Raw genomic sequence first — 24,638 nt, 5'->3', positions numbered from 1 at the left:
AAAACAGGCTGTGAATTAAAGTAAGAGTTTATCCATCACTCAGTAACTTCAGAAAAACCCTATTCTTCCCTTGATAGTCCAAAGGAAAACAAATTGGTGGCTACATTTCTGTTATTTAAAATACAGTGTTTCTATTATAAAACATAGCATTCTTTTTTAAATTCTATTCTAATTATTTAAATTTGAGATATTCCATATTCCTAGGTAAAATACGTTCAGGTACTCCTGACTGTCTTGTAAATAAAAAATGAGTACCAGTAGCTAATGTAGGTAATGATTGAATCCTTGGTGTGGGGTAGCGAAGGAAAGAACTAATAAAATACTTCTCCTGAACCTATGTGGGTAATATAGTCAAGTAGATCATGCCACTTCAGGGTATAAGGAGACTGATAACTATGGGTCAGATGTGATTTAAGTGAATTATTGCTAATATGAGACTTTAAATCACTCTTAGCTATAATATATGGAGAGGAATAGTGACCTTCCCCAAATTGGGGAATGCTTTTATATCAGACCAAAAGAAAATGGCTAATAAATCTATATCTTTAAATAACAATATGCAACAATTAGAATACAAATATGTGTACTTACGCATACATACTTATACATGTATGTGTATATATGTATATGCTCTTATATATCTTATATATCTGATATATGCTTTTGTAAAACCCCAAACTAGCTAGTGGGTTTTTGGGGTTTTTTTGTTCATTTATTTTGGTTTATTTTGTTGTTGTTGTTTACTAACTAATAACTACTCCTTAATTAAATATCTCACAAGTTAAAAGAACTGAAGTGAAGATGGTACATTGTTTAATCTTATGCTTCTTAATATGAGAATCGAGCTTCATCAACTGAGGAACCCAAAGACAGAAAAGGAAAAACTTTCAAGTTACCCACCAAAATTCACACAGTATTAGTAATTAAAGTCCTTCTCTCTCTCTTTATTTGTCTGGCCACTTAGATTAAAAATATACCTTATCTCCCTAATACAGATAAAAAAAAATCAGGTGATAAATAACTAGGCTTTACGCCATTTAAGGAGTAAAATGGATGTGTCTACTTTGATTGACTGTTATTTTATTATTAAAAAAGCTGTTTTGCAAGAAGGTAAAACTTACATCCTGTTTAATTTTTTCATTATAGAAAGAAAATTAAATTATAGGAAGTAGTTTTGAATTATTTTTCTTTAATATGCAGTTCATTACAATTACAAAAAGAGAAGGAGAGAGATAGAGTGAGGGAGGCAGAGTTTGTGCTCCCTAGAAGGGAAAGCTTTTAATATTTGATGGGCTCTCCTTATACGTCTGCTTTTTATTTTTAAACACCACCACCTCTTTGCTGACCAACAATTTCTTGCAAATTATGGCAAGGGGGGCGGAGCATGAGCAAAGGAGCTGGGTGAAAGTTAGTGATACTCCCTGCCAAAGTTCCAAGTTGAAATCAAATCCTTCGGTAAAGTTTCTTGGGCATGAAAAAAAAAAAAAAAAAAAAAAGATTTACAACTTCAGCAGAACTGTAATTCTACCAAGAAAAAGTATCAGTCAATCTACTTTACTGTCACCAAAGGATCTGAAGCTGGCTTTGTCATACTTCTTTCTCCTTTATATATGGAGGTGGGAAAAAAAAAAAAAAAAAAAAAAAAGCAAGAGGAGTTTAAAAAAAATTGATGAAGCCCTGACCCTTTAGATTCCATTTATAGTCTGAGCCTGAATGCCATCCCCCTTGACTAGCGAACCGTCCAATCCAGCCGCATGTGTCAAGATTCTATTAGGCACTAAGTGAAATATATATGCATGCCCTTATACCATTTAACACTCTGGGTCCACCTTCAAGACACTGGGCTGTGGATCAACTGAAGCACCACTCCTCTTCCAAGAATCATTTTGACAGGTTCTTTTGGAGGTGCTCCTTTTTTTTTTTAACCTATCCTTTTAAACAAAATGGCACCAAAGAAGGACGTGAAGAAACCTGCTGCCGCTCCAGCCCCTGCCCCGGCACCTGCACCTGCACCTGCACCCGCCCCAGCCAAACCCAAAGAAGAAAAAATTGACCTCTCTGCCATTAAGGTAACTAAAAGGGGTGAAATGTTTGGTCACTGAAACATCTTTCAACAGTAGGAAACTCTAGGAACTTGCAAAGGGGCATATTTTTCATTGAGACAAGTGGCGTTACTACACAGACTGGTAGATTTGGGGAGAAAAGAACCCAAATTAAAAATAAATAAACTCTGTCATTACTATGAATGTGATATTGCCTATGGAGCCTGTATTTTGCTCCAGTTTTTGTTCTCTGGTTTTCTTTTTTCCCTAAATGGTCAAAGTGCAATTTAGGGACAAAATGTGTAAGTGTGAAAAGGTGTTTCGCAAATACTTAAACCAGTGTTTTATTTTGTTCTGTTTTGTTTTAAACAAAATCTCTGTGGAAACTGGATCCCTTACCTTAATGCTACATCAAAAGAAATTTTTAGCCCCGACTTGTTTCCAAAAGTTTTAAAACAGCTGATGACCCAGTTGTCCTGGGCGTATTTATTTGACAGCTGCTTTATTTCTTCTGAAAAACAGAGGATTTTTGCAATTCAAGTTAATTCCCCCTTCAGCTTTGCTTAATAAAATTTGATACAACACCAAATTAGATCTCAGTGCAGACAATTATGCACTCAAGTGTTTCAGTGACTATAACTGTCATCTTGTTTATTTATATATAGTATTTAATTCAGAATGTGTGAGTTGCTTCTAAATGAAACTAACCCCCAAAATACTATAAAACTTGGTTATATGGCTTTTAGCTTATGTCTTTGAGCTCTTGCATACTGATCTTCAACTAAGGAGAATGTGATTGATTTTTGTGTCGACACTTTGCTGTGATCAAAGTTCTCAATTGCCACAGATTATCTGCTTTTGGGAAAATGACGCTGTGCATGTATGTGCCTGTTACCTCTCAGTGATGTGATCCATCAAATGTGCTCCTTCTCCTCATTCACTGGGGCTTGACTGGTCTGAATGACAGTTTGGAATCTTTCAGGAACTCTGCCTTATATGGAAAACTAATGGGCAAAATGTCCTATTAGGTGATCTTTTCTCTTAAGCCAAAAGTTCTGTACATAATAAATCTAAATTTTGCTAATTTAATACTGTTGACCTGTAATGACCAAGCTGACCTATAAATAAACATTTCATTGACTATTTTAGTATAATCATAGATTTAAAAAAATACTCCCCACATAAATATTGAATTGGATCATCCTCAGATCTATGTGATGACATTAAATAAATACATTCATAATTTTTATAGCATTCTGGTTAAACATGAAATTATATGTTCCAAAGTAGGAGTGGATTAATACAAATATTTTATCTTGAGTTTTTAGGTACCTACAGCCATATTTGAAAAAAGTTGGTCAGAGAATCTAATACTGGTTAGGAACTCTTCTTAATGAATATCCACTTAGGAGGAGAAATGCATGTCAGATTATCTGATAAATGGTGTTCTAGCTAAAGGACTGCATATAGTTCATTAAGAAAAAACCAAATTTTTCATCTCCAGCAATTCTAGTTAATGTATCTTTATAGATGCACACTGACTACATTATACAATGAACGTGGTTATGGCCACTACAAGAATCCTAATCATCCGTATTATTTGACTCTCCATTCCATACTAAGACTAGAGATATGAATCAGTGTCAAAGCTATTCCACTATATTTATTGTGATTTATAAGACAATGTTACCTCTTTGTATCCAGTATTACAAATATCTGTGGAGGGATAGGGGATGTGCCTTCTTAAGAAGAAAACAAAATATCCCACTAATGAAGGCAAGCATTATTTTTCTTCCCTGAAGAAATACAAATAACACTGATTGATGATTGATTGATTGACCGATTAATTAAAAATTTAGTTTGGCAGTAAGTGTCTAAGGAAAGACAAAACATCACTTTTTTAAATCCAGAGATTAAACTGATTGTCCACAGCACAGAAGTGATGCTGTTTTGAATCTTGAAGGTTTATCCTTTCATCTATATGTTGAATTCATGCTAGGGTGGCTAATGTAGCTAGCACAACTAAGCAAAAGAAGAAAACAATCTTAGGGCGTCTCTGCAGTGATGAGGTATGTAACATCTTCACTAGTTCATTACAGAACGAGAGATGCGATGGATCCTGATAAGGGACGCAAACTAAAATGGAGCAGTTAAATGCATCTAGAAGAAACAGGAGGAATTTAACCTTTATATTTCTTTCAGAGGGCCTGTTCTTAATAAAGAGAGAGAAAAGGAGAAGGATAAGACTGAAACTAACATGTTTTTGTAAAGGAATTTAAAGGCCTTCAATGATTTGCATTCATCACTATGAAACCAGTGCACATTTATAGGTATTATAGTCAAAGATTGGACTACATCTTGAGAAGTATATAAAATTTAATTTCATCCCAGTAGGTAACAAGGCAAATTAAAATGTACATTAAAACATTTCATATTATGATGCTTTTAATCACCTAATGATATTTCTAGATATATTACCTCATATAAGTTATAAACTTTTTTCAGGCAGAGAAAATGAACTCTAAAGAAATTAATAGAGCTGTTATATGTGTTCATTAACTTTCTGAAAACTCGATAAAGAACAAAACTTAATTGGATTTTAAACTTTCTTTCATAAATCATATAATATTAGAAATCCAGCTGTCCTTGAGACTTTGAGTAATGCTAAAGTTTAAGTAACTATCTCTGTAGTATTATAGGCATGGCAACAGTAATATTTAATTCTTCACTACTATTCCCAGCTACTATCTATGTTTTGCCTTATAATATACCATCTTTAACAGCTATATATTTAAGTCCCCATAAACTCTGAACAATCTTTAATATTGTTAATTAGTTTTATCAATTTCTTTAATGTGCTTTGCAACCTGATTTCCTAGTTTGTTGGTTATTTAGAACATTTGTTCAGTTGTTCTGACATAAAACCTCTGATATTCACTGAGGGAATGCTTACCTGATATCCTATGACCATGGATTTTCCAGGAGTGTCCTTTTCAAAAACACAAAGACAGCTGATATTTGAACACTAAAGTTACTTTCCTGGATGGTTCTAAACACTCTTTGCCTTCAGAGAGCTGACACTTCCAGCAACAATGCCCGACTAAAGAACACTGTCTCACAGACTCTCAAGTGTAGGAATTAAAACCCCTCATGAGCATAGTTGCAGGCGCAAACACAAGAATTAACACCTGCTGCCCAACACTTCAGCCAAGTGTTGAAATAATGAAAAGAAAATAAGTAATGAGATAACTATGTGCCTAGATTTTAAAAGATCAATGTGTAAATAAATTTTTTGCACGATGCATGCCGCAGCTGATATGTCAGGATTGCTATGAGGATATAAGACTTTGAATGATGTCTGTCCTTGTGCTGTTTAAGTTTTAATTCTCACTGTTTTCACTGTAATTCAATCAGGTCATCTCTGACTAGACGCTGCAGGTGGTATTTACAAAAAGTGGTAAAGGTACAGAATGCATTGACAGAAACTTATCAAATAACAAATCTAAATGATTGAACACACACTTGGGGAGATTTAAACTTTCAATTTAATGGTAATGTAGGAATACAGCATTCCCAATAAATGCATGTATTTACTGACGGGTATTTAGTGGAGGCAAATATTATATATACACTGCATTACCTGACTGGCTCTGGTCCAGGTATAGGATTATTTGTTTTAATCTACAAATTCATTTTTCCTCAGCTCTAACAAGGCTAATACAAACCCAGTCCCATTTTGAAGAATTGTTGAGAAAATCAAATGAAGTCATGGCCCATGAAAGGCTCTGAAAACTACAAAGTTCTTTGCAATATAATAATAAATATTCATTGTGAATTAACTCCTGTGCCCTATTAGCTTATTTAATCCTCAAAACATTATACTGGGGTGGTTTTTAGCCTTGTTTTGCAAGAAAAGAAATTGAGTCTAATGAAGTTCAGTGCTATGTTCACAATCAGATAACTAGTAGGTGGTGGAGCTAGGATTTAACCTTGCAGGCCAAGTCCAGAGTCAACTGTGGTAACTGTATCCCAAACTACCTCCTGTTCATAAAGAGTAAACTGCTGTTAAGAATACATGAAGACGGCTTTTTTTATTCTTAAATGTATGGGGTAGAGTGGATCTCATATTGCCCTGCACAGTCCTGTGTAGCCAGAGTTAGGGGTGATAGACACAAATCAGAGCAGGTTCACGAAGACTGTTGACCTTGGCCGTTCACTACTTTTCTGTTCTCTACAGATTTCCCCTATCTTAGCACCTGTTACTGACAGGTTGGGTGCTCTCTTTTACAGATGAAAGGTGGGAATATTAGGAACCTAGAAAGACTCATAGTCACTTTGTTCTAGCTTCCTATAAAAAATTTGTAAATGGAACATATATATTAAAAAAAAGTCGTTATGTGAGTAGATTAGTAGTTGTCAGGGATGGAGCTGGGGATGGGGTAAATGTGTAAAGGTGGTCAGAGGGTACAAGATTCCAGTTAGAAGATGAATAAGTTCTAGGGGCACCTGGGTGACTCAGTCACCCAGTTGAATGTCTGACTTCAGCTCAGGTCATGATCTCGTGGTTCATGGGTTTGAGCCCCGCATCAGGCTCTGTGCTAACAGCTCAGAGCCTGAGCCTGCTTCAGATTTGGGTCTCCCTCTCTCTCTGTCTCTGTCTCTCTCTCTCTCTCTCTCTCTCTCTCTCTCAAAGATTAAATAAACATTAAAAACATCATTTAAAAACTTTTTTAAAAAGATGAATAAGTTCTGGGATCTAATATACAGAATAGTGACTACAGTTAATAATACCATATTGTACACTTGAAAGGTGCTAAGAGAGTAGATCTTAAAAGTTCTTACCACACACACACACACCATACACAAATTGTTTTTTAATTTTAAAAAACTATTAAATAGATGTATCAACTAACCTTACCATGGTAATCATTTTACAATATCAAAATCATCACACATCAAATCATGTTGTACACCTTACTTAAACTTACATGATGCTATGTCAGTTATATCTTAATAAAGCTGGAAAAAATAAACTATACCAAAGTATTTTTAAAATGCTCTTAAATGTGAGGCACCTGAGTGGTTCAGTCGGCTAAGTGTCCGACTTCAGCTGAGGTCATGATCTCACACTCCGTGAGTTTGAGCCCCACATCAGGCTCTGTGCTGACAGCTCAGAGCCTGGAGCCCGCTTCAGATTCTGTGTCTCCCCCTCTTTCTGCCCCTCCCCTGCTCATTCTCTGTCTCTCTCTGTCTCAAAAATAAATAAAAACATTAAAAATTATTTTTAATGCTCTTAAATGTAATTAAACAGATTGAATTTTAAAATAATTTTGGTTTTGTTTAATTAAGTATACACATATACCAAAACTGACCTCCAAATTTTGCCATCAGGCCAATATTCTGAGAAAAGTATGGGATCTCTATTTTGTTTACAAATAGCATGATTTTAACTGTAAGGAAATATCAACCATATATCTTTTGGAGTGATACGCAGAAATATAATACCACATGTATAATGATTAAATCTTAACCTTAACCAGCTTGAGAAAAAGAACCAGGAAAAGAACACATATAATCAATTTCTGATTAGAAGGAATGACTGAAAACATCTATAAGGTGTCTCTAAGTTTTCTTTAGGTAATTGTAAGAGTTTGTTTTTTTATCTTGACCTTTCAATAACACAAATTAATTTTTAATACAACTATAATGTAACAAATTGCGATATCAATCCATTTGCAGTGTGAATATAACCTCAGGAGCAAATAAAAAATTATTTGAGATTACCACTAGATACCATATCAAGTTTCCACTTTTAAACATCTATGATGTACAAGAAGGGAACAGGTGGAATGGAGTGAGAAAACACTAAAGGGCATTCTGTAACTCTCCAAAATTACATTTTGAATGATATGTACCTGGATAATATCTTTGCGAAGTAAAATGCAGTTTGGAAAGGAATAGATATGTTCACCAATTAATAGTGAATAGCACTTTTAATTTTAAAGATAATGAAATCTTTGCAAGACAAGGAGACCACAAAGTGACAGTGACAAATTTAGACTCTTGACATTCTAATGTTGCAAATGAATCCCCTGGCAAGTTGTCTTTAGAAGTCGTTCCATAATTACCCAGCATTAAGCACCATCTGACTCATGGAAATTATGGAAAGGATTATATTTAGTCTGCTGATACTACACTTTCTTCTGCTTCTCCTCATACTGAAATACTTTTTGTATGAAAATGAGATCTATAGTTTGTTTCTACATCAACTTCTACAGTTTGTTTCTCACTCCAAATCAGAATTTGGAGGGCAAAAGTTGCAATATACAAGGTGTAGTCGCTTCAATTATATTAGTTAAAAGTTCAAACTATATGGGTGACAGATCCTTGTTATTCTGGCCATAAATTAATAATAGTGAATTGAAGCCAGAGGAAAAAAAATTACCTTAAAGATAAAACCACATCTACTCAACTTTATAGTCTTTCTTCTGTTGTGGCGAGTGAAGTCTTTGTACATGGCACGTGCCTAATGGTTCAACGTCTCATGTTTCTGAAGCATCTGACTCACTTGAACACAGTTTATGAAATTATATTTTAACTCCTCTTTATCTAAATTACTTCAAAATAATGTTGCTTAATGAGTTTTTAAGCACTAAGCCCTTTTCCATTAAAAAAGGAGGTTGAGGTTGATTCTACTAACAAAAGCATGGAAAATTCACACCAGTGCAGAACATAGCAAACCTAGAAATCATACAGAGGAAGCTGCAACCCAGATAAGTTATTTAATCAAAAGACACATGCTTTCTTATAATAGAACAAAATTCTGAATGTTTCAATCCCTGTCTAGTTCCATTCCCATCATATCAAAAGACCTGAAATCTCTAAAATGGTAATGCCAATATTCATAAATCCCTGTGGTCACAAAAAGAACTTTTATTCCAGATGAGGAAAAAGCAGATACTTTAAATTTCTTAAAACACATACACCAAGAATTTTTCGAATGCTCACATTTTTTAAATAAAAAGAGGAAGGAAGGAACAAAAACACGACTTGGATTTTTAATAAATTGCATATAAATAAATGTACAAAGTAGAGAAGGTACAACTCTTAAAAAATCTTAAATTTATCAGTTATTAACCATAGGTAAGCTGAAGAAGTATAGACTTAGGCCACATGTTTAAATTTTTATTAAAACTCACCTTGGGGCGCCTGGGTGGCGCAGTCGGTTGGGCGTCCGACTTCAGCCAGGTCACGATCTCGCGGTCCGTGGGTTCGAGCCCCGCGTCAGGCTCTGGGCTGATGGCTCAGAGCCTGGAGCCTGTTTCCGATTCTGTGTCTCCCTCTCTCTCTGCCCCTCCCCCGTTCATGCTCTGTCTCTCTCTGTCCCAAAAATAAATAAAAAGAACGTTGAAAAAAAAAATTAAAAAAAAAAAAAAAACTCACCTAGGCCTCTCATTAAGTCTTGTAGGTCTGAATTGTGTTATCGTACAAATTCAGCCTTTGCTCCAATGTGACTGAATTCAGTTGACTAGTCCACACTTTCTCAGCATAGAATTACTTATTTCTCCTTCCGTTCAGATAAATGTATCCAATATAGCCATCTACTCTCTCTTCTATTGGACAGCCTGGACTGGTACTGTATTCTCATTGTTCTTAATTTCTCCCTTTTATTTCATATTATAGTCACCAGCCTAAGTATATCCTTTGTTGAGGTAGAATAAAAAATGAAATGAAAAATATGTATTTCCTTTAAATCAAATAAGTTACTCTGAGGCACAAAATTCTAATTTCCAAAACAGTATTTCTGCTGCCTTTTTATGGTGATTCACGGTAACTCTGTGAGATTAGAATGAAAAATAATAATCTAAGTTTTTCTTAGGTTTTGCATACATTCTAGATCTTCAAATGCCTCTCTGCCAGGCATTAAATCAGAGAACATGCAACAATGTTTTCTTGCTTGAACACTGGCCCTGCTTAGATTAACTTCTTTACTTAGCCTTACCAGTCATTAGCCTCATTATGTCTTGCAGGGAAGATGAAGACTGTTTAAAGACCATAGTCTATGTTCCTTCCTAGGGCATTTTCTCTCAGTATTCAACGTCACGGATCTCCCAGATCATCCTTAATTATAGCTCTTCTTGATATACTAAAGCTTAACATACAACAATTTCAGAGCCTGTTTGATTAAATTCATCTTAATATTTTCCCTATAAATTAATTCCTTCTATACACTAGAAGCTTTATTTTGTCTTTAATCAGTTAACTGAACATCACGAGTACTTTTCAAAGTGAGAAAACATCTGTAAACATTGAAATAAAAGTCCTTTTCACCACCAGTCCCTTGTAAACTACTACTTACTTAAATCCAGTACTAAAGAGCACAGGAGTCACAAAAATATGGCATATAGCTGTTGTACTAACAGTCTAATATAGGGGCGCCTGGGTGGCGCAGTCGGTTAAGCGTCCGACTTCAGCCAGGTCACGATCTCGCGGTCCGGGAGTTCGAGCCCCGCGTCAGGCTCCGGGCTGATGGCTCGGAGCCTGGAGCCTGTTTCCGATTCTGTGTCTCCCTCTCACTCTGCCCCTCCCCCGTTCATGCTCTGTCTCTCTCTGTCCCAAAAATAAATAAACATTGAAAAAAAAAAAAAAAAAAATTTAACAGTCTAATATAGGTATGTAGGCTAAGATGGAAAAGCAAATTGAGGGTTGGCAAATTAGAATTCCTAAGCATAAACATTTACGTAAAATCTAAGGGGGGCGCCTGGGTGGCGCAGTCTGTTAAGCGTCCGACTTCAGCCAGGTCACGATCTCGCGGTCCGTGAGTTCGAGCCCCACGTCAGTCTCTGGGCTGATGGCTCAGAGCCTGGAGCCTGTTTCCGATTCTGTGTCTCCCTCTCTCTCTGCCCCTCCCCCGTTCATGCTCTGTCTCTCTCTGTCCCAAAAATAAAATAAAAACGTTGAAAAAAAAATTAAAAAAAAAAATCTAAGGAAAGACTGTGAAAATATAAAGGCACATACATCAATAATTCAAAGTGAGCATGCCTCGTATGTGCTTGGCAGTTCTAGCTGCTGGACCTATACCCCTGAAGAAGAACATATCTCCTTCTATAGAATGTAAGCTCTTTGAAGGAGATGATGAAATCTCTTCCCTCATGGAATATAATATTCTAGAGGAGAAGCTCATGTTTGAGGTTGGAACTTACTGTGCATATGCTCTAATGATTTTAATTTATAGAAAATCTGTTGAACAACTAATACAGACAAGGTATTTTATAGAGCTATGGGAAATGAGTTATAAAAATAAGGCAGAGGAAGCACTCTAGGGGGAAAAAATTGGGGTGGGCCCATGCTCAGTTTGCATCATGGACAAAGGTAAATGGTTTTCACTAATGGCCTGGACTTTCCAGAAGTTTACAACCAGGAAGGTTAAACATCTTTCAGTGGGAAGAAAGGAGCTGAGTAAATAGAGAGAAAAGATTCTTTCAAGAGGAGATTTTATCAGGGCTTTGAAGAATAGTTAATTTCTAAGAAACAGAGATGAGAGGAGAGCATTCCAGGTAGAATGGACTTAAATCTAATTTTTTAAAACAAACCAAATGATGACAAAGCCAACGGAGGCCAAAATCAGCTGACATTTTGTGTTAATATCATGTCTTTGTTCAAAGAACTGATTACTTCATCATTCCAACACCAAGAAAAGAGATGCAAAGGAAACTCTTCATCATTTGTAGAAGGTGTACCAGAGAATAAGTAGCAGTTCCCATTTATTCTATGACCACAGCGTTCAGGTCTTTTAACTTTTAAATTGTAGTTTATTCTCTAGGCTAGAATACACTGTCGCTTTTCTGCTGTTATCAATAACTTGCTTAAATGTTTACTTTGATTCTCAATAGGTACAAAAAAATCTAAGCTCTCATCCTTTACGTAGTAAAGTTATATAGAGAAAGTAGAGTAAAATTGTCTGACAACCGCCTGCCACTTATATTTTAATAATAGTAAATGTTTACATAATATTCAAGTGGTTAGGAATAGCTTAATCATAGTATAAATACAACTTTAAGAATTATGTTCCAGTGTACTCCACAAGTATTATACAAATTGACCATATTTTATATGTATTCAAGGACACATTTTTCTGCTCAAAAAAAAACCTCGCAAATAAGCATTACGTAGGGCAAATGATAGGCATTCTGTAGGGCAACTTTGATGGATTTATTTTGTATTATTTGTAGTTTTTAGTTCTACTAAAGATATATACTAGTTCTCAATGTTAACCATAGGGCAATTTCAATTTAATGACACAATACATAAATATAATTATAAGACTAAAAAGAACACAAAGAAATATGGTCTGCTCTCATGGCTTTAATTTGGGCATCAAAAACCACGAGGCTCCAAATTACACACTTATCAAAAGTTAGAAATTTCCACCTTTGTCCCTCCCTTCATTTCCTCCTAATAATCCGAAGCATCTAAGTTTTTCTATTAACTTCCATTTCTCATAAATTCTCAAAATGTCTATTTATTAAAATACATTTTATTGGGTACTAATATTTTTTAAATTATGTTTTCAGTCCTCACTTTGAGACTTAACACCCTATGAAATTTGTTTCATTACTTGTAAACTTGGGACAAAAAGTGATATGCATTTAAAATTTGATTTCTTCCTAAATGTTTTGAAGTAAAGCCACAAAGGATTCTTCTGTCTAGTGAATGGAGACTTCATGCTTTTTGTGACCATTCTCTTAAAAATAGTTGCTGAGACAATACTTAAATCAAAATTTATCTCCAACGTTCTTTGCACATATAAGCTGCTTTAGGTATGTAGAAAACTGATAAACATGTCTGAATGTTCGTGGACATTCTAGGACTGATCTTTCCTAAGGACCACTTTTCACAGTACCATTCCAAGAATGGAGTTCCTTCCTATTTTCAGGTAAGCTGCTATGAAAACCCATTACCAGCCAACCCCTTAGATACCTTTAAAATCCTAAAGTGCCAACTGGCACTTTACAGCCCCTGCTTTGGGTTTTTCTGGTTCTCAGTCTGGACTCTGAGGATGGAGGAAATACCCATTTTACTGTACAAAAACTAAGGGAGAATGGTGAAAATGGAGCTTTGAACTATCCTGGCTTAGATAAACTCTATACATCTGAGAACACAACTTGCAAAAGAGTGGTCTTTAGTTAGAGATTTCAAGAACTGACCACACCTTCACTTGAGTGAACTCTAAGAAACCCGAAGAATGTGCATGCCCTTTTCAAGTCTTCTGAACTTTACCACCAAGGACAGAGCTCCGCAGGCTCTTCCTTCTATAGTAATTGCCATTTGAAACCCCAACCCAGTCCCATCCAATAAATTCCATTAAATATCAAAACTTGCTGATGCAAAGTTTGCAAAGTCCATAATTCAACGAGAGAAGGGGTCAGCCTGAGTGTTCGAGAAATTCTAAGCTCCTCTGCCACTGAACAAGTAAGAAGCTTCTTAAAGGAAGAGGCTCCAAGAGAACATCTCAGGGATAAAGACCATAAAAGTACTGACAGGCTTCGTCTCATTATGGCTGTCCACTCCTAGGTTCTGGTTTCCTAAAAATAGCCCTCAGGGTACAGAGCCCTCCTTCCCTTTGCCCTAAGAAAGCTAAAGAACTCTCCAAGGGGAGTGGCCACTTCTCTCTGAAACCTGATGCTAGCTGTGAGGTCACAGCTTCCCCAGAAATAAAAGGCAGCCTCGGCAAGCAGGCCCCACTCAGGGACTGGAGCGGCCCTCAACTCACTCTTCAGCTTTGCCGCTGTTCCTCAGCCCAGAAGTTCTGCCATGGTGGGTCCTGTGAGAAAACTCTTTGTCCTTTATAGGAGGATATAGTCGTGGATATGACCTTACTGAATAGAAAGGCAGTCAAGGAGCAGAACTAAGGAAAGAACATATTCAGTATAAGTCTGTAGAATCTACTTTTGCTTTCGTTGAGGTGGGGTGAGGATAGATGAATTCGAGCTATTATGCTAACTGAAAAAGTACATCTTACTCCCCAAAGCAGTACTTTATGCTTCACTAACTTTTGTTATATGACATAAGGTTTATTATATCTAAACATGGGGGAGAGGAAATTGCTACTATAGCAAAATACTATACTTTTAAAAACAGTCTGATGAAGACAGCTAAAGTAAGTAAGCTATTTCCGACCCATCAGACACATGGTCGAGCAAAAACCTCCTAGTTAAATAGAAGAAAGACTTAAGGTGATCTTTTTAATGCAGTGTATCTCTATTTCTTAATTCAGTGTATCTGTATTAGACATATTTTAAATACATCACAGACTATTATGTTATTCCAGGAAGTATTTTACTTAGCATTTGTTAAATCATTGACTCATTGATTAAGATGCAGAGAGATGTTCCCTAATTATCTTTTGCAATAGCTTATTTTTCCTAGATTCCAAAGTATCCTAAGGCCACCTCTTATTCTATGACACCTACATATTCTCCTAGAAATCTCAGAACAGAGAGCACTCATGCTTCTGTCAATGCATTTGAAAGAGTACTATTGTTTCTTTCTTTCTCCCTCTCTCGCCACTGCAGTCCTTCAGTGCCGACCAGATTGCTGGTAAGTGAATTGAGCTTCTCTACTCCAGATGTAGGCAGAGCACTGCCTGGTTTCTGAAATATCCCTTATCTCTAAGGCATGTTACTGCGTGGCTCAACCTGTTTGTGTCCAAGCTATGCCTGACCTCTGAAAAGTAGGCTTGCTTTTGGAGCTTACTTTGAAGAATACTCAGGGAATGAGCTTGGATACACTTAAAAATAAGGACATTTTTGTTTGGTTAAAATATTCTTTGTGGTTAATTTCTTTGTAACAGATCGAGTTCTCTAAGGCACAGCAGGATGGTAAGTTTAAAAGATACAGTTGTTAATGTGTGCACACTCATAAAGATGGCATGTGAGAAAACCAACTCCCCTGAGATGAGATCAGCTCTTCCTAATTATCCCCACTGGTGTAGCCACTCTAAATATAAATGCTCTCAATCATTCTAAATAGAAGTTTTCTCAACTTGAACCTCTTGCTTATAATCAGTAATCAAAGGTTTATGCAAACAAAAGATAGACACCATAAAATAGGTCCTTGCAATCACTGTTCTAAGTAAAACCATTTTGATAGAGTAGCCAATACCATAGATAAACCCAAAAAAAGTTGTAGATTTTGAAAGGCTAACCTGTTCATCAAATTCCTGAAGACAGATTTGAGAGGTCTGAATTGTTCCATTTAGAAAATAATATTGATTGTGAACCTGCCAATTACCAAACCTACATAATTTCAATGGGCATCACAGTGAGTTGAGAGAAACAAGTGAAGTGGATATAGAATAAAAGTGAATTCACAGACAGATAAGGAAGAAAAGTTTATCATAAAACTGTGCAAGAAACATTAGACATCTCTTGGTCTGTCTTTAGAGAGCTGATAGGACTTGTTCAATGACCCAAAGTATTAGTAACAGGCCCAAACTCTGGTATTAGTTTAAACTAATTAGAAATTTATTTCACAAAAACAGTTACTAACTAGAAGATTTCAAATTCTTAAAATTCAAGAGAAGCTGAGTACTTTCCCTAACATTTCCTTCAGGTCTTTGGATCCAAGAGACCCCATGTCCCACGAAGTTTGTTTTTTCACTAGAAGCGTAGGAGAGAATGTTTTATGGACTGATAGTGTCACAAGTTCAAACAAACTGAGAAAGAAATTACTTCTAAAGAAGTGAGGGAGAGAAACACTTTAGTTATATGATAGCATACATAAATAATTATAATTATAGGTGTTTAATAAGAAACTATTCAAATACTTGGTTCTGTACCTAAGAAATGCCACATTTTTCAGTCTGTTTCAATGCCTAGAATATTTCATGTCTGGACGTCAAGTAAGAAAAAAAAAGGATATTTGCTGTAGTAAAAACTCATATGTATCTACATCATGGTTGATGATCTCATGTCAACAGATCAGGTGATTCAATGACTCAGAACTCAAGAGCATTTGAAATTATACTACAAAGGACTATTTTTTTCTCATTGAAAAAAAAATGGTAATCCTACTATATTTTGTTTGAATTTTAATGCATTTTTAACGAGTGATGCTGCTACATTATCAGCTACTGCATCCCAGTCCTCTCAAATATCCAATTTACGGTGTCACTTTGGCTGCCAAACTATGGTGGGACTAAGCAACAGAAGACTTACTGTTGGCCAGAAGGACAGAAGGACTTACTGTTGACCATTAAACCTATAACTACATATATGAAAGAAGTTTTAGATATAAAAGTTCAGGAAGCATTGGTGGGGTGGACTGGTTTTCTCCTTGTGCCAGGAAAGCGAATGTAAGCTCTTAAAATTTCAATGGAAATACAATGCTTTTGGAAATGAATGAAACTTCTTTGGTTTCCTTCCTTGTTCAATGATTAAAGAGTTTTGGTCATGGCTGCTCCATTTGAATGTATCACAGGTTGGAAGAAAAGGGGAAAAAAAGGAACATGATTGCATTCTAAAGGTCTAAGTCCTGTGATGTCCAGTGGAGTTGCTACTTAGCCACATGTGGCCATTTAAACCTGAATTTTAATTAATTAAAAATAAAAGCATTTAAGCAGCTATTTTCTCAGTTGCACTGCTCATATTAGTGCTCAGGGGCCACAGAGGGCTTTTGGGGCAGCCCAGACATAGAACATTTTGATTGTCACAAAAAGGTTTCTAGTGTTGGTCTATACCAGGGGCTGTCAAATTTTTTTCTTACAGGGCCAAATTGTCAATATGTTAGGCTTTATTGGGAGTACAGAAAACAACTCCACTCCATTGCTGAGGTTTAAAAATAGCCATAAACAATACATAAAATAATGGGCTACATTCCAATCAAACTTTATTTTAAAAAACAGGTGGCCAGCCCCTAGGCAGCAGTTTGCTAATCCATATTCTAGACTCTTGAAGAGAATAAATCTTAAAAATCTGGGGTAGGAAGAGCAATATCTGTCTGTCCTTGGCATTTAAATCAACAAAGGGTTAATGTCAGAGAGATTCTATTACAGCCCATAAAATCCTATTTGTATATCAGCATCTAAGCAGGACAATAGTGAGCCCTCTGAGCAATCTGTGCATGAAAGCATGGAGCCAGTAACAAGAATAGTTCAGTTTCACATGTCCCTTAGAAAGATGAAAAATAATATTTGACTAATAATCCTACTGTGCCTGCAGCGTGCTTTTTAGGTTAAGGGAATGGTCTGATATAGTCAAATTGCATAGAATCTGAAGGGAAACCTTTAGCCAAGAATGGTGACATGCTCTATAGTTGATTGTGAATATGTCTGGTACAACCTTCCATCAAGGGATAGAGGGATGATAAAATAGGGCATTTTGCTGAGTAATCTATCTAGATGGCATCTTTTGATCTAAGGCCATTAATGGTCTAAAAACACTGTTTTCAGCTCATTAAAAAGTGGTTGTTCTGAGTGTTGTTGGGATTAATCCAACAAGTTGTCATCAATACTTTTGGGTTCTCCAGAAAGTCTAATTTAGTTAAGTTTAGAAAGTTTCAGTTAATATGTCACTTCTGGCCCCTTAATCCATAGTAGTACCCTTTTATGTCTTTTTGGCATATACTTTGTTAACATAATCCTGAAAGGCAAAAACAATTCCAACAACATAGAGTGACAAAATTTAGGGAAAGTCAGCAACAAAGTGATTGTGATAAAAATAGACAACACTTTAAAGATATGTACTTATACACACACATAAAAGTTCAAGTAAAACTAGAAATATCTGAATAAAATTGGTGGAGTCTATCAATGTGAATATTCTGTTTGTGACAATATTGCTATAATTTTGCAAAATGTTACTATTGGGGGAAACTAGATAGAGTATTTAAGAGATCTCTCTGTAATTTTTTTTCCTTAACATTGCAGGTGAATTTACAATTATCTGCATAAAATTGTAATTTAAAAAATGTGTACTTAAATTCTAAAGCCAATATGGCGACATGCTGTCATATGTATTATCTGAAAAAGAGTAAAGTTTAAACAGATTATGATAGTGATATATCCAAACAAATATTTCTCCTTCTGAATCGATTACATTGGGAGCCCATTAAAGTCATACAATGCAGTGGTGAAACGACACTATTGAACTCAGAGATTTGTTTCACCTTTCTAATTTTTTTTTTCCTGAGAAATGAAGTTGCTCCTGAAGATAACTAGTCCAGGGGGGAGGCTAAGAGATTTGTCCTTCAGGAAGAGGGTTTTCTAAATAATTTGAAAAACCTGGGTTAACCTCTTATAACACAACCCTGATTGAAAATTTGTTTTCTTGAAATTTTATTAACTTTCTCAATTATGAGGAGTTCTTAAGGTTTCTCAAGACCTCAGAATTTCTTAACCCAGTCATACTTCTCAGGCAGATGAAGGAAATATGAATAAATACATCAAGGAGCTTCAATTTCCATATCTGATTAAAAATAATATATGATTTGAGGCTGGAAATGCTGCTTTAAAATAGTCCCCAAAAGAAGTGTGAGAAAGGGTTGCCAATGACTGTTTGAGCTAAGAAAAGGAAGAGTTCAAAGATAACAACATAAGTGGTTGCAAAAGGTGAAAACAGAGGAGAGTGAACTGGATCCTTGATGAAATTAGGGGTAATTTATAGGTCTAAGGGAGAAAAAGTATCCTAAAGCTTCTTGCTTCTTGCAGAATTCAAGGAGGCGTTTCTCCTGTTTGACAGAACAGGTGATTCTAAGATCACCTTAAGCCAGGTCGGTGATGTCCTTCGGGCTCTGGGCACAAATCCCACCAATGCAGAAGTCAAGAAGGTTCTGGGAAACCCCAGCAATGAAGGTAACCGTGTTTTCCCAAGAAGTTGGGAAGCAAGATTGTGTGTGCATGCGCGCGCGCGCGCACACACACACACACACACACACACACACACACACCACAAGGAGGGGGGAGGGGAGAGACACAGAAAGGGAACTTTATTGAGAAATAAGATCCATAGAATAGAGCTTAACTTGTTCTTGATGGTAAATGTGCTTCTTGTCTGTCTAGAATCTCAGTTTTTCCTCATAAAATAAGTGAATCTTCCTTTGAGAATTTGCAAGCATGATAAAATTTCATGCCAATGAAAAGAAATAAAATCTAATGCTAACATTGTCATCCTCATCCCATCTAATGCTCATAATTTAAAGGTTAATGAATAAAATCATATCCAAATCTGCACATTTTTTCCAAACCTTCAAAGGCAAAAATACATTTTGACAAAGATGTTTAACATGGCCAAAACACAACACATTTTGTGAACAACTCAGCAAATTGCAATGGCACACTTCTAGAAAAGATCTACTCTGATAAGAGCTGTGGAAATAAAATCACAGTGCTTTCAAGAGGTTGACAATGCCTGCTGACTTTGCCCAGTGCTCAGTCTCTTGACACCCTGCTCTGTGCCATTTTAAAAGAAACTCACCTCTCCTAATTAAGAATAGACAGGATGTCATTTTAATAAGAGTATTTTCTATTCCCAAAGAATCACAAGAGGACTTAAAAATTGAAGCCAAAATGTACATTCAGTCCCCCAAAGTAAATCCCGGTACAAAAGACAGTAGATATTTAAGTGGCAAATTGTAGACATCATTTGCTTGATATGGTCATCCAGTTATTAGTCTGGAACAAAAATATTTTTTTAATTCCAAAGATTCATGGCACAGTGTAATAGTCTATTGGAGAATAGCACACTGAACAAAAAAGATGAGAAAAAAACTGAAATTTTTTCAAGTAGATATTTGAGCTGTTTATCTTTGCCATGAGGGGGAAAGAAGGAGGGGAGAAGAAGTAATCTCATTTTCCCCTGGATAACTGAAAAGACTATTTTCCTTTTATACCAAAGCATGGGAAGTGGAGCTTGAATTTATGCAAACGGACTTCTAAATCACTCCACTGGAATTTTTCTCAAACTTCACTTTCTTTAGAGGAAAATGTCTAGGTAAATCATTCAAAAGGTAGCTGAGAGCAGGAGATAAAGTGAGAAAATGATAAGCCAAATCTTACTTTGTAAATGCCATTTTGTAAATTACCAAACATCTATCTTTAACAGCATTATTAGGTAAATAAATGTTCATTTATTCAATGTTCAGATGTGGTCTTTTCAATATCATTCAATTTCCGTTCTATGAGGAAGGACTAATAAAAGGGAATTTTGACTTTAGGGCTACATAACTTTGTCCATTCACATACATCTGGATAGTCTGTTTTACACTTTTGTTGTAAATGCGATTTACCTTGTTTGTGGTATATTTTTACATTGCTTCTTTAGTATTTGTAGAAAATATTAAATTGACAATACTAATAAAAAGCAGTTAACACTTTTCAGCACTCGGTTTGTCCCAGGTATTGTAATAAATTTCGCATGTGTTATCTCATTTAGGGCTCACACTAACACTCTGAGGAATCTCTCTTTTACAGATGAAAAACTTGAGGTACAAAAAAGGGTGAGAAAGTTGCCCATGATCACACAGTTATAAATGGTGGATTGGGGATAGAAGTTTAGGCACTGGGACTCCAGAACTCATGCTATCATCTATCACCAACTTTTTGTCATCAGCAATTTACTAACTGAAATTTAAGCTATATGAAGATATTTTAGATCAGCTGGAATGAACTTTCAAGTTCAATTTGTGATTCAGAGATGACATTTTATGGTAGCTAATAACTCTCCAAATTGCAATTTCTTCCAGAGATGAATGCCAAGAAAATTGAATTTGAACAATTTCTGCCCATGATGCAAGCTATTTCCAACAACAAGGACCAGGGCACATATGAAGACTTTGTTGAGGGTCTGCGTGTCTTTGACAAGGAAGGCAATGGCACAGTCATGGGTGCTGAACTCCGTCATGTTCTAGCCACATTGGGTAAGGAAAATTTATTTCAGCAGGCTTCATAGGACAGAATATATAGGAAAGAGCATGACTTAAGGAAATCAAGTTATAACAAAGTAGGTAGGGAAGAAAAGCTATTGGTAAAAAAAGAATAGTCAAAAATTAATGACCATTTCTACTGGCCTCCGTGCCAACAAGTTTGTTTGGGGAAAGTGGTAACTTAAGTTACTAGTAATGAGTAAGTAAAGTAAAGCATGGTAGTCCACATTGGATAGAGCTTGGATGATCAGGTATAATGTGTATTTAAGTCATTCATTAGAAACAATTCATTGACAACATACTAAGTGCCAGAAGAACAGGATGGGCTTGATTTCTATCCTCTAAGAGCTTAATCATAGTCTCAAGGAACCCAAAACTGATCAGTTATGGTGAAATTTTGAAAATATTCTCTGGCCTTCTTTCTGAACAAAGAGTTTTCTTTCATCAGGTGAGAAAATGAAAGAGGAAGAAGTGGAAGCCTTGATGGCAGGTCAAGAAGACTCCAATGGCTGTATCAACTATGAAGGTACAATCTCATGTGCTTTGGTATTTACAGCAACTCTTAACTGATGGGGTTGTTGATGGACTCCTTCCAAGCTTAAAATAACTTCATCTCTGTCTTCTTTACTGAACATATACATGTTATTCATTATCAATCAATTACACAATAACTCTAAAAAGATATTCTCTAAGAATCTGGCCATGTACATAAGATTTTTATTCCTGTGGGTTTTGACAATCCTGGGCATTGTTAAATAGCTTAGAATGTTTTCACATGTATTCTTTCTTGCTAGATCTTTACCACATTTCTGTAAGATAGGGTTTATGCCAGAATAGGGTTTAATAGAATATTAAAGTTGGAGAGATCTCAAAATCTTTAACAGCAAGTAATTATGAAAATGAGGAAACTGAGGGCCGAAGAGGTTAGTTACTCAGTGAAGGTCACACCATTAATGGAAGGGCTGGTACTAAAATTTAGTTCTTCTCCTTGTCTGGTGTTCTTCCTTTCATGGCCAACTCTCTATGCTGTGCTACCAATTTAGAGCAGCTTCACCCAAAGGGTTGGAAAAACAACACTCCACACAAAATACAGATGCAAAATAAAATTCCATGACATAATTTGTAAAATTTAAATTTTCCAAAAAAATTGAGAAACTTTTCTATCAAAAAGACTAATCTAGCCACTTTTCAATAAAGCTACGTTGATAGCTTTGATGTAAATGTCGAGATGAAGTCTAATGACTTGGGGAAAAGTAAGAACAGAAAAGCAGGGAGAAGAAGAGGGGAGGAGAGGGCAGGAGAAGAGGCAAGCAGTCAGCCAAGCACATTTTCACTGACAATCTTAATTAAACTGCACTTTTTCCCCTGCAAACAATGTTTTACGTTTGGTTATTGCCATAAATGCATTATATAAAAGAAGAATCATTCAATAAATATTGTTTGCACAGGTGGTTAGTCATTTAGAAAATAAAGTCAGATCTGGATCTCATACCAGGATAAATTTCAAATGGTTCAAAAATTTAAATGTAAAAGCCAAAAGCATAAAAGCCATGGACGAATTCTTTTATAACTTTTAGAGTGGGAAGGTCCTTCTAACACTGATAAAAACCCAGAAGGCATTACAAGTTTTGATAAATTCAACTACATAATTTTTTTTAAATTCCATATGGCAAAAGCCACCAGAAGCAAAGCCAAAAGACAAATAGCAAACCATTAAAAAAAGTAATCAGTATCAGAAAAATCTCATTTTCCTAATTAAAAAAAAACTATTGCATATTAATAAAAAGACTACAACCCAATAGCAAAATTCATAAGTACATTGGAAATTCACATAAAAAGAGATTTTAAAAATCTATAAATACAATGTTAAACTTCACTAATAATAAAAGAAATACAGATTAACAGTACAAGGAGATACCATTTTTCAATAAGCTGATTGCCAAGCATTAGAAGTGTGACAACACTTTGGGTTGAGGAGAGTGGATGGAAACAGGAAATCTCATGCATTCCTGTTGGGAAGGCATATCATTAAAATCCCAATATGGTTATGTAGTACTAACTATTAATTCTAGCAAATCTACATCACGGGATGTAGCTTTTAGATATGCTTGCACTTGAAACAAGTGATACATGATTATTCACTACGTTGTTGTTGGTAATAGCCAAATGTTTTAACAACTTAATGTCCACTAACATGGTATGTATCAAATAGACTCTGGTACACCTACACAATAAAATACGCCTACACAATGAAATTCCCCACAGCTCCCTCCCCACTCCCCAAATAATAAGGATACTCTGGTTTGCAGTCATTAAGTGAGAAAAGAAAAAGAAAAATAGTTTGTAGAATATGCCACCATTAGGGTGAAAAAGAGTTTCAGAAACACATATTTGTATTTTCTTATACATGCATAATACCTCCACCAATTTCACCATAAAGAGAGACACTATGGATGGGAGGCAGTGGTGAGGAATATTTCTTTTTTATTATAAACTCTTTCATACTTTAAAGAAACTTCTAACCATGTGAATGTACCATTTATTCCAAAAATTAAATTTACAAAGTCAGGAGAAAGTCCATGAATCCAGGATGAAGAATAGTAGACTATACCGAGCTTTAAAAAAATAAATGCTAGTATTACAGCTAAGGAAAATTAAGATTGAACTAACTTGCTAAACCTCTCTTTTATTAAACTTGATGGTTTTCTAACTCTAAACTGTCTATATTATGCCCACAGCTTTTGTCAAGCATATCATGTCTAATTAAATGGAGCTCTCAAGGTAAATATCTGTTTGCTCTTTATTACATAAGCTCTTTCTTGATGCTGTATTTTTTTTATAAATTTAACAGTTTCACTTTGTGCTATAAACATAATTAGTATTAGTTCATAATTAAGATTTATTTATATTTACCAGAAAATATCAACCCGTCGAAATGGGTTATTTGGAAATAGAGGGCTTTTGTATAAATGTGTAAGCAAAAATCTCTGAGACCTTTGCTTCCATCTATAAACCCTAGCTTTGATTGTGTTGTAATTATGCAGTGAAGATTCAAATAAGCCAGAGACTAGTTCATTAATTTATCTGGAACATAACACTAATAAAAGTAGGGGCCTAAGTTCTTTGAATAATAGATGTCGCTTTTAACAATTACTGCTCTAGAAAACGAGGTTATCACAGTTCAAAGTTAAGCACTTGAAACGAGGTTATTATAAGTAGGAAAAGGCTTACCTTGGAAGTGCTGGTTCATTTTGTGTTTTTTCTTCTTTTGCACTTCAGACCATTTCCTCCCCAGCTTTCTTTCTGAAAAGATGCAATCAACATCTAACTCATTTTCCCTTTTCCTTTGTAGATCAAGCATTTTTAGGACAACTGGCTGGAAACTTATTGCAATAACACCCATGACTCACTGCCCAGATCTGCATCCCATCATTCAGAAAACAAAACGATGTGGACCGTTCTAGATGGAAGGACTCCCTGAATTTTTATATACTTCACGTTCCTCTATGAATTGTATTCATACCACACAAGCCAAGTGTCTCCTGCTCTAGACAAGAAGGATAAAATACTCACAACCTCAAATTCAAGCACCACTCTTTATTTTCTACCATGAGTCATTGAACATCCTTAAAACACTAAATCAATAAATAATTCTGGTCAGTTGGGAACATTCAA

General features: G+C 35.5%; 1 protein-coding gene across 2 annotated transcripts; it reads left to right on the top strand.

The window, feature by feature from the left end:
- The first annotated feature begins 1,798 nt into the window (after window positions 1–1,798).
- Window positions 1,799–24,638, top strand: MYL1 (myosin light chain 1). 2 transcript variants are annotated; one of them, XM_030327460.1, is made up of 7 exons: window positions 1,799–2,069; window positions 14,896–14,923; window positions 18,751–18,894; window positions 20,784–20,957; window positions 21,412–21,489; window positions 23,702–23,744; window positions 24,316–24,638. In XM_030327460.1, the coding sequence occupies exons 1-6, from the start codon at window positions 1,944–1,946 to the stop codon at window positions 23,728–23,730; spliced, it is 579 nt and encodes a 192-aa protein (XP_030183320.1). In that variant the 5' UTR covers window positions 1,799–1,943; the 3' UTR covers window positions 23,731–23,744; window positions 24,316–24,638. The 2 variants fall into 2 exon arrangements, with proteins under 2 accessions (XP_030183320.1, XP_030183321.1); XM_030327461.1 differs by lacking the exons at window positions 1,799–2,069; window positions 14,896–14,923 and adding exons at window positions 13,777–13,859; window positions 14,618–14,642.

The sequence above is a fragment of the Lynx canadensis genome, chromosome C1 (genome assembly GCF_007474595.2).
Source record: "Lynx canadensis isolate LIC74 chromosome C1, mLynCan4.pri.v2, whole genome shotgun sequence".
Taxonomy (NCBI): domain Eukaryota; kingdom Metazoa; phylum Chordata; class Mammalia; order Carnivora; family Felidae; genus Lynx; species Lynx canadensis.
This window is presented reverse-complemented; position numbering and strand designations above follow the sequence as displayed.